The sequence below is a fragment of the Aythya marila genome (assembly GCF_965140915.1).
Source record: "Aythya marila genome assembly, chromosome: 1".
Taxonomy (NCBI): domain Eukaryota; kingdom Metazoa; phylum Chordata; class Aves; order Anseriformes; family Anatidae; genus Aythya; species Aythya marila.
This window is the reverse complement of record NC_139042.1, coordinates 294930-310855: the sequence shown is the minus strand read 5'-3', so window position 1 is coordinate 310855 and position 15926 is coordinate 294930. Positions and strand designations below refer to the sequence as shown.

The window sequence follows — 15926 nt, the reverse complement described above, 5'->3', positions numbered from 1 at the left end:
GAGCTGTGTGTCAGGGGCTTCTACCTCTTGTCTTATGCCCACAGAGCACAAACCAGGGCTCTGAGCAGCTGTTGGTTTGCAGGGTGCTGTTGAGCCAGCACCATGAACAAAGAGTGATGAACCACCTGGCACTGGGGACTGCTATTTTAGAGGCTATGGAAAATTTACAGGAGAACTTCTGCAGTAGCTCCAAGCCAATGCTCTTCAGGTGTTAGGTGGTCACCAGTCAGACCCCACGCAGTCCTGCAGTGGTCCAGCAATGGAAGTTGTGCTCCTAGCTCCATCCCAAAAGCACTGGGGTTGTCACCAACTCGTTATCCCCAAGTAGTGCTAATTGAGTGGGGACTGCACAAGCCCTGCAGACCTCTGGATTATCCCCAGAGCAGCCTTGGTGAATCAGCTGAAGCATCACTGCCCTCCCCCCACCCCTCCACCCCCAACCATGGCAGCTTGTGCAAAATCACTGCCTGCTCCTAGCTCCTGAAGGCTTCCCAGGGCCATAGGATCACAGAAACATAGAATCATTATGGTTGGTCCAACTGTCCCCCAAGCACCCGTATCACCCACTAAACCCTGTCCCCAAGCACCATGTCCAACCTCTCCTTGAACACCCCCAGGGACGGGGACTCCCCCACCTCCCTGGGCAACCTGTCCCAAGGCCTGACCGCTCTTGCTGAGCAGAAATGTCTCCTCATTGCCAACCTGAACCTCCCCTGGCATGACTTGAGGCCATTCCCTCTGCTCCTGTCCCTGGTTCCCTGTGAGCAGAGGCCGCCCCCCAGCTCCCCACCCCTTCCTTTCAGGCAGTTGCAGAGAGCAATAAGCTCTGCCCTGAGCCTCCTCTTCTCCTCTTTGTGCATGCTGTGCGATTCCACCCAAGATGACCTGTTCCATCACCCTTCCTGGCACCGAGGACAGGCTGAGACCTCACTGGCCACGGAGGTGCCAGCAGGGGCAAAACAGGTCCTGTCCATCAGGTGTGAGTTTGGAAGTCATCGCCACACCTGGACTGAAAGTGCTTGGTGAGCAGGTCCTGTTTCAGTTTTTTGTGGAACAGAATGGAGAATTTGGGACCTCAGAGGTGGAGATCAGCAAACATTGCTGCTGCAAACTTTTTTATCTGATTTTGTCCTCATTTCCAGTGTTTCCTCGCTTCCAAGAAGAGCAATGGGCTTACTGGACTGATGTTTCTGCTCCAGAAACCTGCAGAGAGACCCTGAGCAGACTGGGCACTGGGGTCAGAGGAACAGCCGCCTCATGCTGCCCAGGACCCCTGGGGACCAGCAGGGGCTTCCCATACATCAGAGCAAGCCGGTGAAGGCAGGACAGCTTACAAGGATGTGCCATGTATTGCCTGCCAGTTATGAAGTGTTCTGGGGATTTTTATTAATTAACATTATGATGATGGAGGAGAGGTGCAGTAAAACCGTTAAGCTTTGCCACCATAATTTATTACCCACAGCAGTCTGCAGATGAAGAACAATTAATAAAGCACCATTGTAGGAGGCAGCAAAAGGAATGGAAATGCAGTACTTAAACAGAGAACACTTAAGGCTTTGTTCGCGCTGAATGCCGTGCTTATCTCGGCCTCAGTTTGGTGAAGCACTCAAATGCAGCTGAAGAGCATTCGCCATAAAAGCGTATGCTTAGGGCTTGACTCAGCACAGACCTGAAGCCTGGTCCCACTTCGGGCTGTGCTTGATTCCCCCGAGCATGGAAGCGTGGTAAGCCTGCCCACACACTCACTGCGGACTGAGTCTCTCCATTGATTTCCCCTGATGTCCCGAAGTTTTTGAGATTCCATGTACATTGTACATGTGCTACAACTACGAACAACTTCAGCCAAAATCCCTCCAAAATCTCCTCCCTAGGAAGGGTCCTTGCAATCCCAACATGCCTACAAACAGCCCACATCAACTGAGCTAAATACCAAAACAAACCAAAACAACAACAAAATAGGTCTGTCGAGAGAAATTAAATTCAAAGTGCAGAAGTTCTGGCTTCACAGTTCCTGTGAGTTATTAAGCTAACATTTTAACCATGTTAGGAATATAAATCTTCCTGATCAACGGGCTAATATCCCATTATGCATGCCCTTTGGACATTAATTGCTGAGCTGGTGATTCATTGACTCAGGGACATTTTCCCATGCAGGCTGCTCCCTGACCCAGCCACCACATCCATCCAGGGTGCAGAGCAGTGCCAGGGCTGGGAGCTCCAAACTGGGTCCTCACTCGCATTAAGCTGTTCCTGGAAAGCCAGAGAAGCAGAAGGGTACAAGGAGTGAACTCGTCTGGTACACACAAAGCCCACCTCTACCTAGCTGACTAGTAAATCCAGGTGAAAATGCGGGTACCTGCAGGAATGGCTGCCCCTGAGAGGTTCCCCTGAGCGCTGCAGGACCACGCGCTGGAGCAGTCCAAGTGTCAACAGGTCCTGAAATCGGTGATGTTCTGGTCACTGGGGTGCCGAGACCCAGCATGTGGGCCAGCAGTCACCCATTGCTGTGGATCCCTATGCATTTTCTGTTACTCGTACTTGGTTTGGAAGCTCTTTGAAGCAGGTCTATCGCTTTGAGTCTCACCTGTGCAGCACCTGCCCAAGGCAGTGCCGCCTCCTCCCTAACTCCAGGCTGTTGGTGATGGCATGAGGCTCCTCCTGGGCATTTATAAAGGGGCCCTTCACAGCACCACTGCCTGGTATGCTCTGAGCACGCACGCTTGTTGTGCTTAGCATGTACATTTGTTGTACTTAGCGTGTGCTTAAGTTCCTCAATGATGGAAGGCAAGAAAAGGGAAGCAGTGAAGAAGGCAGCAGAAATAACCATATGAGTTGAACCACATAACCAAGACACCAAGGTACAGAATTGTCTTTTAATATTGACAGATTTGGGTGGCAGATCAACTGCTACTCGAGCTGCTTAGAAAGGTTTCAGGAGAAAACTGCAGCAGAGGGTTGCTTTGTCAACCAGTTCTTGTTTCCAGGTAGGAAAGCAGAGCTGGAGGAAACCCCTGATTCAGCAAACACGTCTCTTGCTGTCATGAGCTTTCCAGCACTTCACCACAGCCTCCAGTCTGCTGTAACCCTTGTGACTGCCCCAAAGACCCTAAAGCATCTCATTTCAGCCCAAATATATTCATGTTCTGCCTATACCAGTTTGCTCTCCTGACACATTGCCTTTGAGACAGCCCTGTCTCCTATTAGAAATCATGTGGACTGCTCTGTGCAAATATTCTTTCTTTTTGCTGAGAGAGGCACAGATGTATCTTGAGGACATTAAAGAAGCCCAGCAATACAAGCAGCTGTTTAACCAGCTCCGTTATCATCACTGAGAGCAAACAGCTCTTAGTGAACACTTTCATTTCCATTGTGCCTGTCACAGGGTTCCCCAGTTTGATTAAATCAATTTTGCCTGTCACAGGGTTCCCCAATTTGATGAAATCAGAGAATACCCAAAAAAAAAAAATAATGCTGACAGAGTAAAACAACTTTTTTTTTGTTTTAAATTCTGAAATTGTTATTCTTTCCCTCTCTTTTGGAGCTCCAGTAGTGCTACTGGGATGCCCAGAGCAGAGCAGGGTTTGGGTGGCTGCAGCCCTGCCATCTCCTACGTCCTTCAGCCATAAGCCAGCCAGGTCCTGCAGAGCTTTCTTGCTCCTGCTCTCAGCCCTGGGTGCTGGCTTGTGCCAGGCCAGCCCCAGCCACTGGCTCCTGGCCCCTTGTGTGGGGCACAAGATTTTATGGGGCACATAGACAAGGTGAGCTCTCCAAGAGAGATGCCTCCAGCGTCCAGGCATGCATCCACCTTCGGGGCAGCTTCCCCAGGTCTGGAGTGGCTTTGCAGCACAGTCAGGCTGTGGGCTTGGGATGTGCCCACTGCCCTTTTGGTCAGGGATAAAAGGATGTTCTGCAGAAACATGGGATGGTCTGGTCCACTGACACGAGTACACCAGACACTTCTTCAGGTCCTACAGCTGACACAGGGCCAGAGCATGCTGGATCCTGGCACTGCTGTGGGAGCCGGACTGCAGAGTGTGAGCCTTCAGACGTTACCGAATTACCCAATTACTGCATTTAAAAGACTTTGGCAGCTTCCCAGCTGGGGAAGGCTGTCCCTGGCCAGACTCAGGAAGCCCCTGAGCTCAACAACAGCACTAAAAAGTGTCCAGACTCCACTGCCTCTGAGTGATGTGTATGAGACATGGAGTAGAAAATAGGTGCAATGTGGAAAGGAGAACCAAGTGTTTATCTCAACTTCCCACCCAGTAAAACACAAAGGAAAGCATGAAGGAAAGGTCTCCAAGCTCTGGTGCATCTCCTCCTCCTCACCCCAGCGATGCTAATGTGTTACGGCAGTTTTGGCATTTAATGGCTGAGCCGTTATGGTGCTGCTGTCGGAGTCACCATGGTCCTGCACTTCATCACGACACGACAAAAGCCCACCCTGAAAGTGGTGCAGAACACGCTGACCTTTCAGCAGGAGACCTGAAATTCCAGCAAGCTTCCCCCCGAGGTCTGCTGTGCTGCCTCCGCTCCCTTCTGCCCATGGGACCTTCAGCAGTGCCCATGCTCACTGCACCGGGACGAGAGCTTCTCCTCTGATGCTGCCACATGAGATTCACCGCAGGGGAAGCAGTGGATGAGTTTGCCCTGAAAGCCTGCATTGTCTTTGCTGAGGAAGGAAGAGGTAAGGAAAAGGGCTCTCCTTGCTGATCAGATTGATAACGAAACTACACTCTGACTGTAGACGTGTACAGAACTGCCCTGCTGCTCCTCCAGCAATATCTGGTGCTCACACTGTGTCTTTGCATCAAGGCAGATCACCACTGACTTCAGGTAAAACAAGGTATTACTGACAGCCTTAGGTAGACCTTGGGTAACAAGGCATTATTGATACAACTGGTACATACACCAATGTGAGGAACAACAAAAAGTTCAGCAAAGCTCTTTTGGTGTTCAAGGATAAATTGAACGTACAGCAACAACGTGGTGGGTCATCAGACTGCAGGATGGGCAGGAAAGGATCTCAAAGTGTGCTGTACCTCACTCTGGGCTCTGCAGCAGTGCAATGTTTTTGTAAAGAGAGAAATGCTCCTATGGGTTGTGTGGGGTGTGGGAGACCACTGTCTCTCTGCAGTCCATACTAGAGCCTTGAATTCAGTTTTGGACATTGTGGTTTAATGGATGTTTCCTTTAAACACAGGGCAATAGAGCCCATCCAGACCTCTCAGGGCTCTCAGCATGTAAACACGTTCAGCAGTGGGAGGTCCTGGGGTCCCTCTGCAATGCAAGCTATGCCTGTGAGGACAGGAGGGCAGATCGTTACCTGCCACGGCAAGCAGCACTGTGACCACCCTGTGCTGGGTGGCTTCCCAGGCTCTGCTCTGACGAGCAGCGAGGTGCTCACTGTCTAGGCGCTAACAAGTGAAGGAGCAAACAGAAATGAATCTGTAGGACAGCAAACAAAATAAGGCAACAGTAAATGAGCAAGCACAAGTCTTGATGCTCCTCGCCTGACCTGTTTGCCCCAGTCTCTGCCAGATGAAGCACTCAGGGACAGCTTCTTTAGGAGAAACCAATAGCAATGAACAGCCTGATGAGCCAAGCTCGTGTTTCCAGAAACCCCATCACCCTCCGCTTCTCCAGAACCTCTTAGGCAAGTCTGTTCCTCCAGGGTGAGAAGAGCAGCCGCTCCTGGCCCTGCAGTCCAGGCCCCATCCTGCACCCCCCTTCCCTCTGCCATGTTCAGCAGAGGCCCCCCCGGCTGGGGCAGGGGCAGGGGCACTGCCCGGCGGGGCAGAGGAGGCGGACAACGCGCTCCCGGATCGGCCGCGTCCTCACCCCGTACACGATGGGGTTGAGCATCGGTGGGACCACCACGTAGAGGTTGGCCAGGAGGATGTGGACGTGACCCGGGATGTGGTGGCCGAAGCGGTGCGTGAGGAAGGAGAAGAAGGCGGGCATGTAGAACATGAGGATCACGCAGAGGTGGGAGCCGCAGGTGCTCAGGGTTTTGAGACGGGCCTCAGGGGATGGCAGCCGGAAGATAGCCCTGAGGATGAGCACGTACGAGACAGCGATGAGCACGACATCCAGGCCGGAGGAGAGAAGCGCCGTCGTCAGCCCGTACCAGACATTGGCTCTTATGTCGGCGCAGGCCAGGCGGGCGATGCCCATGTGCTCGCAGTAGGTGTGGGGCATGATGTTGTGCCCGCAGTAGGGCAGCCGCTTCAGCAGGAAGATGGGTGGGAACATGATGCAGAAGCCCCGGACCACGGCAGTCACCGCTATCTTCCCAATCACTGAGGGCGTTAACGTGGACGAGTACCGCAGGGGGTCGCAGACAGCAACGTAGCGGTCGAATGCCATAGCCAGGAGGACAGACGACTCCACAATGAAGCTGAAGTGGGTGAAGAACATCTGAGTAATGCAGGCATCGAACGAAATTTCTCTGGCACTGAACCAGAAGATTGCCAGCATCTTGGGCACTGTCGTGGTCGAAAGCATGAGGTCAGAAACAGCCAGCATCGCGAGGAATAGGTACATGGGCTCGTGGAGGCTCCTCTCCGTGATGATGACGAAGAGGAGGACAGAGTTGCTGAACACTGCAGTGATGTACATCAGACAGAAGGGGACAGAGATCCAGATGTGGGACTCCTCCATGCCTGGGATGCCTGTCAGGACGAAGGTGATGGGATCAAAGCTGCTTTCGTTGAGCTCATACATGGTGCTGCTGTGCCCACTGTCAGTATGATTCTGCTATCTACAAGAAAGACAACAGGATAAATGCCTGGCAAGCCAGCCCATGCCCACCTCCAGACATGTTAAAAACTGTATGCAATGTCCTAATTGCAACTGAGCTGTTCATGAGGCCAGGGCCTCGCTTGGTGCATTTTGCTGTATGGAGGGATCTATTCATTCTTCCCCATCAACCTCATGAACTGTGTCTGCAAGAAAAACATCTCTGTCCCTCCTCTTGCACTGTGCAACAGGCCAGGTCCTCTCTATCTCTGCTTTATGCACTATTACAAAAAGACTTGTAAAGTTGCTGTTATTTGCCCAGTCACAGCCTGCGGGCTATGCTCAGATTTGTCGTAGTGTGTGTTCCTTCAGGCAGACAAAATAATAGTGCCTTGATATGTTCAGATCAGTGAGTAGTTCATTTCTGAGAACTCCTTGTAGAAAATGTTAAAACTGGAATAAAAACTGTGCTCACTCCAACATGGTTACGTGTCTTGTGTGTGACTGACATACAGCTATCACCTCTCAAACTTCTGCTGGACTTCCTCGATTTCCAACATAGAAGCATGTTTGTCTATTTGCAAATGATGCAAAATGCTTTGTTTTTAACAAGGATACCTTCTGCTCATCCCACAGGAATTACAGAGCCAAAAACTGCAGATGAGGCCCTGGGCAACCTGATCTAAAGAATAGCATCCCTGCCCATGGCAGGCAGGTTGGAACTAGATGATTGTTAAGGTCCCTTCCAACCCAAACCATGCTGTGATTCTATGAAAACTGATTTGATTTGGACCAAAGCTAAACCTTCCATCTTCAGACACACTTGCAGAGGGTTTTGTTTTTATTCCAACTGTGGGTACCTGAGTGCATGACATGTTGGTGTTTCTCAGCATTTTCATGAAGAAGGGAAGTTGTCCTCTGAGCCAGAAGTCCAATGAAAACATCAGTCAGTAGAGACCTCCAGCACATCATGAATATTTAGACAACTACTTCTTCCATTACTAAAGTCATGTAGAATCACAGAATCATATAATGGTTTGGATTGGAAGGGATCTTAAAGATCATCTAATTCCAACCCCCTGCCATGGACAGGAACACTTCTCACTAGATCAGGTTGCTCAAATCCTCATCCAGCCTGGCCTTGAGCACTTCCAGGGATGAGGCATCCACAGCTTCTCTGGGCAACCTGCTCCAGTGCCTCACCACTCTCACGGCAAAGAGTTTCTTCCTTAAGTCTAATCTAAACCTACCCTTTTTTAGTTTAGTTTAAACTAACCCCCCTTGTCTTATCACTACGCTCCCTGACAAAAAGTCCCACCCCAGCTTTCCGGTAGCTCCCTTTAGGTGTTAGAAAGTTGTTAAAAGGTCTCCCTGGAGCCTTCTCTTCTATACAGGCAGAACAACCCCAACTCCCTCAGCCTATCCTTGTAGGAGAAGTGCTCCAGCCCCTTGATCATCTTTGTGGCCTCCTCTGGACTCGTTCTAATACATCTATGTCCTTCTAATGCAGTGGGCCCCAGAACTGAACACAATAATAACTCAACAGAGACAGATAAAGGTAGGATAGATCTAGAATAGTAAATTAAATGAGCCTGGGAACATTTCTGGGCCCCAAAGCCTGCTGGTGCCCAAATGCATATGGTCAAAGCAGTTCAGCAAGCCCTTACGCCTCCCCTTTCAGTGGTATGGAAACAGATTTCTCTCACCTGCCAATTTACTGCCTCTGGTTCTTGCCAAACAGGGATGCGGTGCCCCAGGTGCCAATGTGAGCACAAAGCGACTCACCCCAGCAGCCCCAGCACAACTGGGGAGCTCAGCCCCGACAGGCACAGGGCAGCAGGGACCTTCCCCATCCTGAGCCGCAGCAGGAGCATCAGCCTGGCAGCTTGTGGGCCTTTAAACTGCAAGTGCATTAAAGATTAACCACAGGTAACGCTCTTGAGGTGAGTCAAGACATTTCCTGCTTCTCCATCATTTGCATTGTGAGTGTTTCCATGCTCTCCCTGCTCAGGCATAGGCTGCGTTGCAGGCTGACAGCAGAGCCAGCCGCGTGCCTGCAGCCAGGGTGCTGGTGCCCAGGTCACGTTGTGTCCCCCATGGAGCAGCCACCGTCTTGTTGTGCTGGTGAAACCTCCCAAAATAGGCTCTGAGCTCTGCTTCCCATGCCCCATGCCTCTGTGGGAGGGGTTCCTCCCTCAGGCTGCAGCCCTTGGTCAATGATCTACAAAGCCTGAGAGTGGCCGCAAGCACCAAGCTGGCTTGATTGCATTGCAAAACAGCAAAGGATGCAGAGCTTTCTGCCCAGCTTGAACTGCTGGACTGAACTGGCACCAACTGGAAACCCAGAAACACCAGGACTGCATCATTTATAATGCACCGTTACTGCAAAGTCATTTTTAAGTATGTGATGGTTGCAAAGAAGGAGCTGGAACAACAGTTCTGTTCAAAGGATGCAAAATAATAATAATAATAAAATATTATTTGAAAGTCAGATATTGCAAGCAACCAACATGTCCAAGATCCATCAATGCTGCAGAAAAATGGGCCTGAACTCATAGGACTCTATGAATTGATTATTTCTTTCCACCTAGAACCAAAGCAAAATGATTCAGAGTAATTGTATTTTTTTGGATGAGACCAAGGAGTGTGAATTCTTGGCCTGCAGTGGAGCATCCATCATTTAGCAGTGTCTTGCTCTGTTTCACTGCTGTGGTGTCTCAGGCTCAGAACAAAAGGTAACTGGGCAGGAGCTGCACACCTCATCCGCCCGGAGAACACCCGGCAAGCTCTGAGCGCTGTGCACGCCGTCAGTAACGCCACGCTCAGTCCTGCCGAGTTGCTGCTGGCATTTGCTCAGGAAGAGGGGTCTGCTCCTGGAGCACTGCAGCAATTCCCAGTTTGGGCAGGGGCTTCCAGGACCACCAGGGCCTGGAGGGATAGGCCCCGCCAGGCAGGGCTGTGCTGCCGCCGGCTGCTGCTGGCCCCTGGGTGTAGGGACTGGGGCACCGAGCACCTCCCGCCACGTCCCAGCTGCTGCCCTGCTCTGTGCAGGACCACAGAGTGCAGTGCCTGAGGATGCCCCAAGGAGACCCCATTTCTGCAGAATGCTCCAAGGATCCTGAACAGCTCAGTGTCCGGGAGGGCTTGTGCCAGCAATGTGCCCGTTCCCGCTGGCTGCTCTGGTAATGCTGATCACTCTCCCATCAGACCATGCTTTGCACCTTGGCACCTGCACGTGCAGGAGGTCTTCCAAGCACACGTGGCAGGTTCATCTTACCAAGGAGCATCAAGCAGATGGTGAGGTGCACGGTCTGGGGACAATGCTACACAGAGCACAGGTGATGCTGCTGCCTCTCTGGGATGTGCCAGTCTGGGATTTCCCCTCATCCCTCCCATGCCCAGGTCCAGGCAATGTCCCTGCTTACTGCTTCCCTGCAGATGGAGCCTGGGCAGCCTGAAACCCTGCAGAGCCTGCAGACGTGGGGATGGAGGTAACATCGGAGCCTCTGCAGCTCCTCTGGTGCACAGAGCTTTGCAGAGGCCATCAGCTGGCATCATGCTGGGGGAGTCAACGCCCTTCCAGCCTTGCCAGGGCTGAGCAGAGCAGGGCTGTGTGCCCAGCTTCCTTCCCAAGACCTTGGCATCACGAAGCAAGTTTCACCTTCAAAGCCCTTTATCTTTTGTGGGATCTTCCAGGGCAGGAAATAAATATATTCTGCTTATCACACTTCGTCTGAAAGGCTTTATTGCCAGAGAAGACAACACTTGAGCAGATCCTTGCACGGTCATTGACCCACCCCATCCCTTCAGGACCCTTTGCCCCCTCCAGGCACCTCTCCTCCCCAGCCAGGTAATGCCTCCCCGTGGCTTTGGGGTGGAGGGGAGGCCCTGGGCTCCTGGGAGGGCAGTAGCAGGTCACAACAAACACAGTACTCATGGAAATTTTCAAAGGGAGACATGCCCAGAATGCGAAAAAATGCTTTTGTCTCTCTTCGTATGCACTGTGCATTTCAACATGCATCACTCAGATTCCCCTCACTCCTCATTTTAGGAAGGAATCTGCATTATGCCAAGCTGACCACGGCACAAGTTGGGTTTCCTCCAGGGTGGGTATCAGTCTCTTCTACAGCCAGGAACAACGGCTGCCCTTCCTGAGCTGCTGTTTCCCAGTGAAGAGCAAGCACCAGGGTGCCACAGTCAGAGAGACGTGCTGTTGCTGCACCATGAACAGGCAAGCTCTGCCTCTCCTGTCCCCAGACACGGCCATTCACCAGCCGCTTGCTCTGCCGATGCTGCTTCCCCATGCTCAGTGCCAGCAGCTGCAGCAGAGCAAGTGGCCAGGAGTCCTGAAACAGCCCCCGCCTGTCCAGCCACACTGCATCCCACTCCCTTGTGGGCACTGGAAGGGTGCCCAGCACTGGGACAGGGGGGCCCAGGGCCCAGCCTGGAGCCCGGGAGGTGCCCTCTGGGCCCCAGGCAGCACTGCTGTGCCGGGCGGGTGCCGGAGCCCTGGCACAGGCTGCCCAGAGAGGGGCTGGGGGCTCCTCCGCGGGGGCTCCAGCAGCCGCCGGGACGTGGGGCTGGGCGAGCGGCTCCACGGGGCCCTGCTGGGGCAGGGGGCGAGCGGCAGCACCCAGGGGTGCCTCCAAGCACTCTGGGATCCTCTGGGGCTGCTCCTGGGACAGTGCTCCCTGTCCCAGAATCCAGCACTGTGGGGACAGGGGATGGGGCAAGGGCCCAGGAACAGGGTCAGGGCCCTGGAGCCCTGAGGGTGAGCACACAGGGGAGGTTCCATGTCCCCTGCTGTCCCTGCATGGATCATGCACAGGGACATCTGTGGGGCCCCCTGGGTCTGGGACACAAGGGGCTTGGCCGAGAGCGGGGCTGAAGAGCTGCTCTGTGAGTGCTGCAGCCTCTGCAGCCAGCACCGTGTGTACGAGTCTGGAGAAACGCTGAGTGCTCAGGAGAGTGGACTCTAGAGGTCTCTGCGAGGTAAGAAATGCTGCAGAGGCAGCAGCCCATGGAGACCCACGGCCCACACTCAGGGACAGACCTGCTGCAGTGGGACCGTGGCAGCGGAGGCTCCAGCCACGATGCAGTGCTGAGGTGGGGGACAAGAAGTGGGGGTGAGGGGGCTCCACAGCCTGCCATGATTTGGGGACACCAGCCCCCAGGACATGATGGGTTTCCAAGGCACATGCATCCTGGCGCAGCCCCTGCTTGGACCCTCGTACTGCTCGCTGGGGTACCTCCGGTGTGCAGAACACATTGCAGCGAGCTCTGACTCGTCAGACTCGGGAAGCAGCCTGCGAGCACTGCCACAGCTCCTTGGCTTCCAGCCTGGCTGCTCTATCCTGCTCCCCGATGGCATGGCACAACCTCACACACAGGCACGTTGACCAGTGAAGATCTGCACGTGGCTTGGTCCCCAGAGGGTTCAGACCTCTCCTGGGGGCTGCCTGTGATGCACCGGAGCATCTCTGCAGCCCCCTGGGCTGCACCCTGGACCATGGACAGCCCAGGGGCACAGCACCTACCAGGAGGCCCCGGTCTACTGCTCCAAACCCCCCACTTCACATCTCCCCACCTTCAGTGCAGCTTCGCCCCACAGCTGGGCTGTGGGGACAGGAGCAAGTCTGGCAGCTTGAGAGGAAGGAGGACAAGGAGGACAGACAGGCTCTGCACAGTCCATGTTCCCTGCCCGTGCTCAGCAGCCTCACCTGCTCACTTTCCCAGGCAGGGCTCAGCTGGTTCCCACCAGCTACACTAACACAGCCCATTGTTTGGAAGGATTTTTAATTATTACTATTTATTGCACAGTCTTTTTTCCTCCCAGCACCTGCAGCTCACCAGGCAGGGACAGCAGGCGTGTGACACTTTCCTTCCCACTCCACGGTGTGCCATGAGCACAGAAACCACGACACTGCCCTGGATGAGACTTGGTCCCTCTGCTTTGGCACAGACCCAGCTAAGGAGAACCCCACTGGGCTGATGCTGGTGCTTTTGATGTTTCTTTTACACATTTTCTCTATAGGGAGGGGAACCATTCACACCAGAAAAGATGCTCAGGAGGAGCCCTGTCTCCTGCTCCAACACCAAAGCTGGGCTTTACTGCTCTGGGGAGCAACGCTGAAATCCTCACACAGTCCTTGCCCAAACGCACGGTGTTTGTTTTATGTTTGTCTTTTCAGCTACAGAAACTCCCTGAGTGACCACTAGTATGTATTTAACCTTTAAGTGTTTTCTCCATGGAAGAAGAGCACAGTAAGCGAGGGGAGGCAGAACATGATGCTCACAGCTCATAACAGCTCAGCAGCAAACACTGCACATCCTTGAGGTCAAGAGAACAAAGATGCAGAGAAACAACAGCACCGGTGCTCCAGAGATGCTATTTTTGCTTTCAGGATCATCTTCCCGATGAGAGCTTTGCCTGCACGAGGTGGAGAGCACGCAGCGAGAGCGAGCGGATGCTGGGTTGGAGGGCAGGGCTGTAACTGGCAGAGGTTCAGTCTGTTCTGACCTCGGCACTCACAAACTGCCACGGCACATTTATCACCACCCTTACCACAAGCTGCAAAGGTACAAAACAGCAGTTGTGCACTATCGAAAGCAGCCAGCTGATGACATGGAGCTTTTATTCATGCAGCACCAGCAAAGCATCATGCAGTGGCACCGTCCCTCACCTGCATGGGTGCTGTGGCCATGGCTGCATCGGCCTCTTCCTACCCTCCTGCCATTGGTCTCACTCTTGCCCATGCCTGCAGATAACTCTGTCCTCCTCCCAGCGGGACTCAACCCAGTCAGGAGCCACAGAGAGCCGGGGGCAAGGCTGAGCTGCTGGACCCCGTCCCCAGGCAGCACTAAGGCTTGCCTCCTGCAGGCTTTACTGACAGCCACTGTGCGAGCAGCCCCCGGGCAGGGGATCAGAGCAGGGCAGCTCTGCAGGGGTCCCCTGTGGTGGCAGGCACCAAACTGCCCTGCGGCTGTCAGAGCTGCAGCCCTGCCCAAACCCCAGCCTGGGGCCAGCAGAAGGGGAGCACACCCATGCTCATGCCCCCAGGGGCTCGGCACCGTGAGCTCCCCATGCTCAGCACGTTGCAGAAGCGCGGTTTGTTAGCAATGACAAGACTGGGCATGGAGCTGGAGGCCAGCCTGCAGAAACCCCTCACACACCCTGTTCCTGGGCCCTTGCCCTTGCCCTTGCCCCATCTCCTGTCCCCCCAGTGCTGGATTCTGGGACAGGGAACATTGTCCCAGCAGCAGCCCCAGAGGATCCCAGACTGCTTGGAGGCACCCCTGGGTGCTGCCGCTCGCCCCCTGTCCCAGCAGGGCCCTGCGGAGCCGCTCGCCCAGCCCCACGTCCCGGCGGCTGCTGGAGCCCCCGCGGAGGAGCCCCCAGCCCCTCTCTGGGCACCCGCCCGGCACAGCAGTGCTGCCTGGGGCCCAGAGGGCACCTCCCGGGCTCCAGGCTGGGCCCGGGGCCTCTGCTCCTGGCCCTGGGCACCCCTGGCGAGAGCCTCCCCCGGAGCCAGCCCCAGCTCTCGCAGCCTCTCCTCACGGCAGAGGTGCTCCAGGGCCTCCCGCACCTCGGGGCCCTGCTGGGCTCCTGTCCAGCCTCCAAGTCCCCAGCAGGCACAGTCACAGCTTTTTCTTCACATACATGAAAGGCAAGCAGTGCTCAGCCTGTTCCTTTCCCATCCAAGCCCATCCCAACCTGCTGTATTCCCTTGCTTGCCTCCTTGGTGGTTTCTTTCTGTCAGTGGACACGTAGAGGACAGGGCTGCTACCACGGACATCATCCCACGGGGCTCTTGAGCCTGGGAATCAGACCCCAGCACTCCCATTCCCCACAAGGAAAGCCACAGCACTGAAAATGGGGTGTCACAGTAAGAGTCATGCTGGGGCACGCCGGTGCCATGTACATCAGTGTTGCTGTGTCCCCGTGCCATCCCACGTACCGGTGTTCCACCACAGGCTGCAGCAGTGTAGCTGTGCCTGCAGAGCCAGGGTGCGGTGGTGGCCACTCGTAATGTGCCACGAGGACACAGGTAACCCAGGTAGCTCCAGGTGAATGGTGACAGCTTGCGTCACACTGAGACCGGAGGGCACTGGGTACACGTCCCGAGCCACCTGGATGATTCCTTTCCCCTCCAGTGACTGGATGGGGACAAAAGCACAGAGGAGGGAGAAACTGCCTTCCGGAGCACTGCAAGCAGCATGCTGTGTTCACAGTGCCAATGTTTGTCCAGTGTTGCATGAAACAAGCAGGGTAAACACGGCCTGGGAATCATTTCTGAACACTACCAAGAAAGGCTCCTAATGGATCACCCTCACGCAGGACAAACCTGATTGTATCTCAGACCTGAGCAATAACTAATGATGCTCAGATAACACAGCCCAGATGGCTGCTTGGGTAGGAAATACTGGAAAGAAGATGGGCATCGGAAATCGTCTGCTTGCTGATCCTGTTCCACTTCAAGGCATTTCCACTGTCAGGGACACAAGAAGCTGAGGAGGACCCAGCTGGAAAGCAGCGCTGCACTGGGAGCGGTGCTACACGGTGCCTGCCGTGGTGACAAGCAGCCAGGCCACTTGCTGAAGCACAAACCTGACAGAGGACATCTCAGGCTGCAAGCAGCTCAGCACAAAGCAGCACAAGCCCAAAGGCGGATGGGCGGCTCCCAGGACCTGAACGGACCTTGCCATTCAGTGGTGGCAGCACCAAAGCCACTGGGTATCAGCTGCGGCACAGACACCTGGCATGCTGCAGGAGCAGAGCGGGCACTACTCACCAACCCTGGCTTCCACTACCCAAACCACAGCCAGCAATATCCCCCAGAGTAAAACCATCAAGCCCAAGGTCCTCAGGAGGACACCAGCAGAGACAGGGCACAAAGGGGAAAGGTGCTGCAAGGGCCCTGATAGCCTTGGTGGAAGGGTTTGTGTTGCATCAAGCCAGGAGCTTTGCACAGGAGCGGTAGGATCCCCCTTGCCCTGAGTCACAGCAAAGCCGTGGAGGCAAGGCAAGCACCAGGACCTTCCAGCAGACACAGGGCCCTGCAGAGCAGCAGGAGGCAGGGGGTGGCCGTGCCCAGGCTGGGAGTCCTGATGCATGAATTCCCCTTCCCAAAGCCACCAGCACACCCCTGGCCCCAGCACCACAGGAAGGCAGTCGGTGTGACACC

General features: G+C 54.5%; 1 protein-coding gene across 1 annotated transcript; it reads right to left on the bottom strand.

The window, feature by feature from the left end:
• Window positions 1-4698: 4698 nt before the first annotated feature.
• Window positions 4699-8578, bottom strand: LOC309878666 (olfactory receptor 52B2-like). The gene is made up of 2 exons (XM_082761456.1): window positions 8448-8578; window positions 4699-6763 (listed from the first exon to the last, which is right to left on the bottom strand). The coding sequence occupies exon 2, from the start codon at window positions 6724-6726 to the stop codon at window positions 5746-5748; it is 981 nt and encodes a 326-aa protein (XP_082617582.1). The 5' UTR covers window positions 6727-6763; window positions 8448-8578; the 3' UTR covers window positions 4699-5745.
• Between the last annotated feature and the right edge of the window lie 7348 nt (window positions 8579-15926).

Excerpts from the sequence above, each read along its gene's own strand:
- LOC309878666 (XM_082761456.1), bottom strand. The coding sequence starts at position 6,726 with ATGTATGAGCTCAACGAAAGCAGCTTTGATCCCATCACCTTCGTCCTG.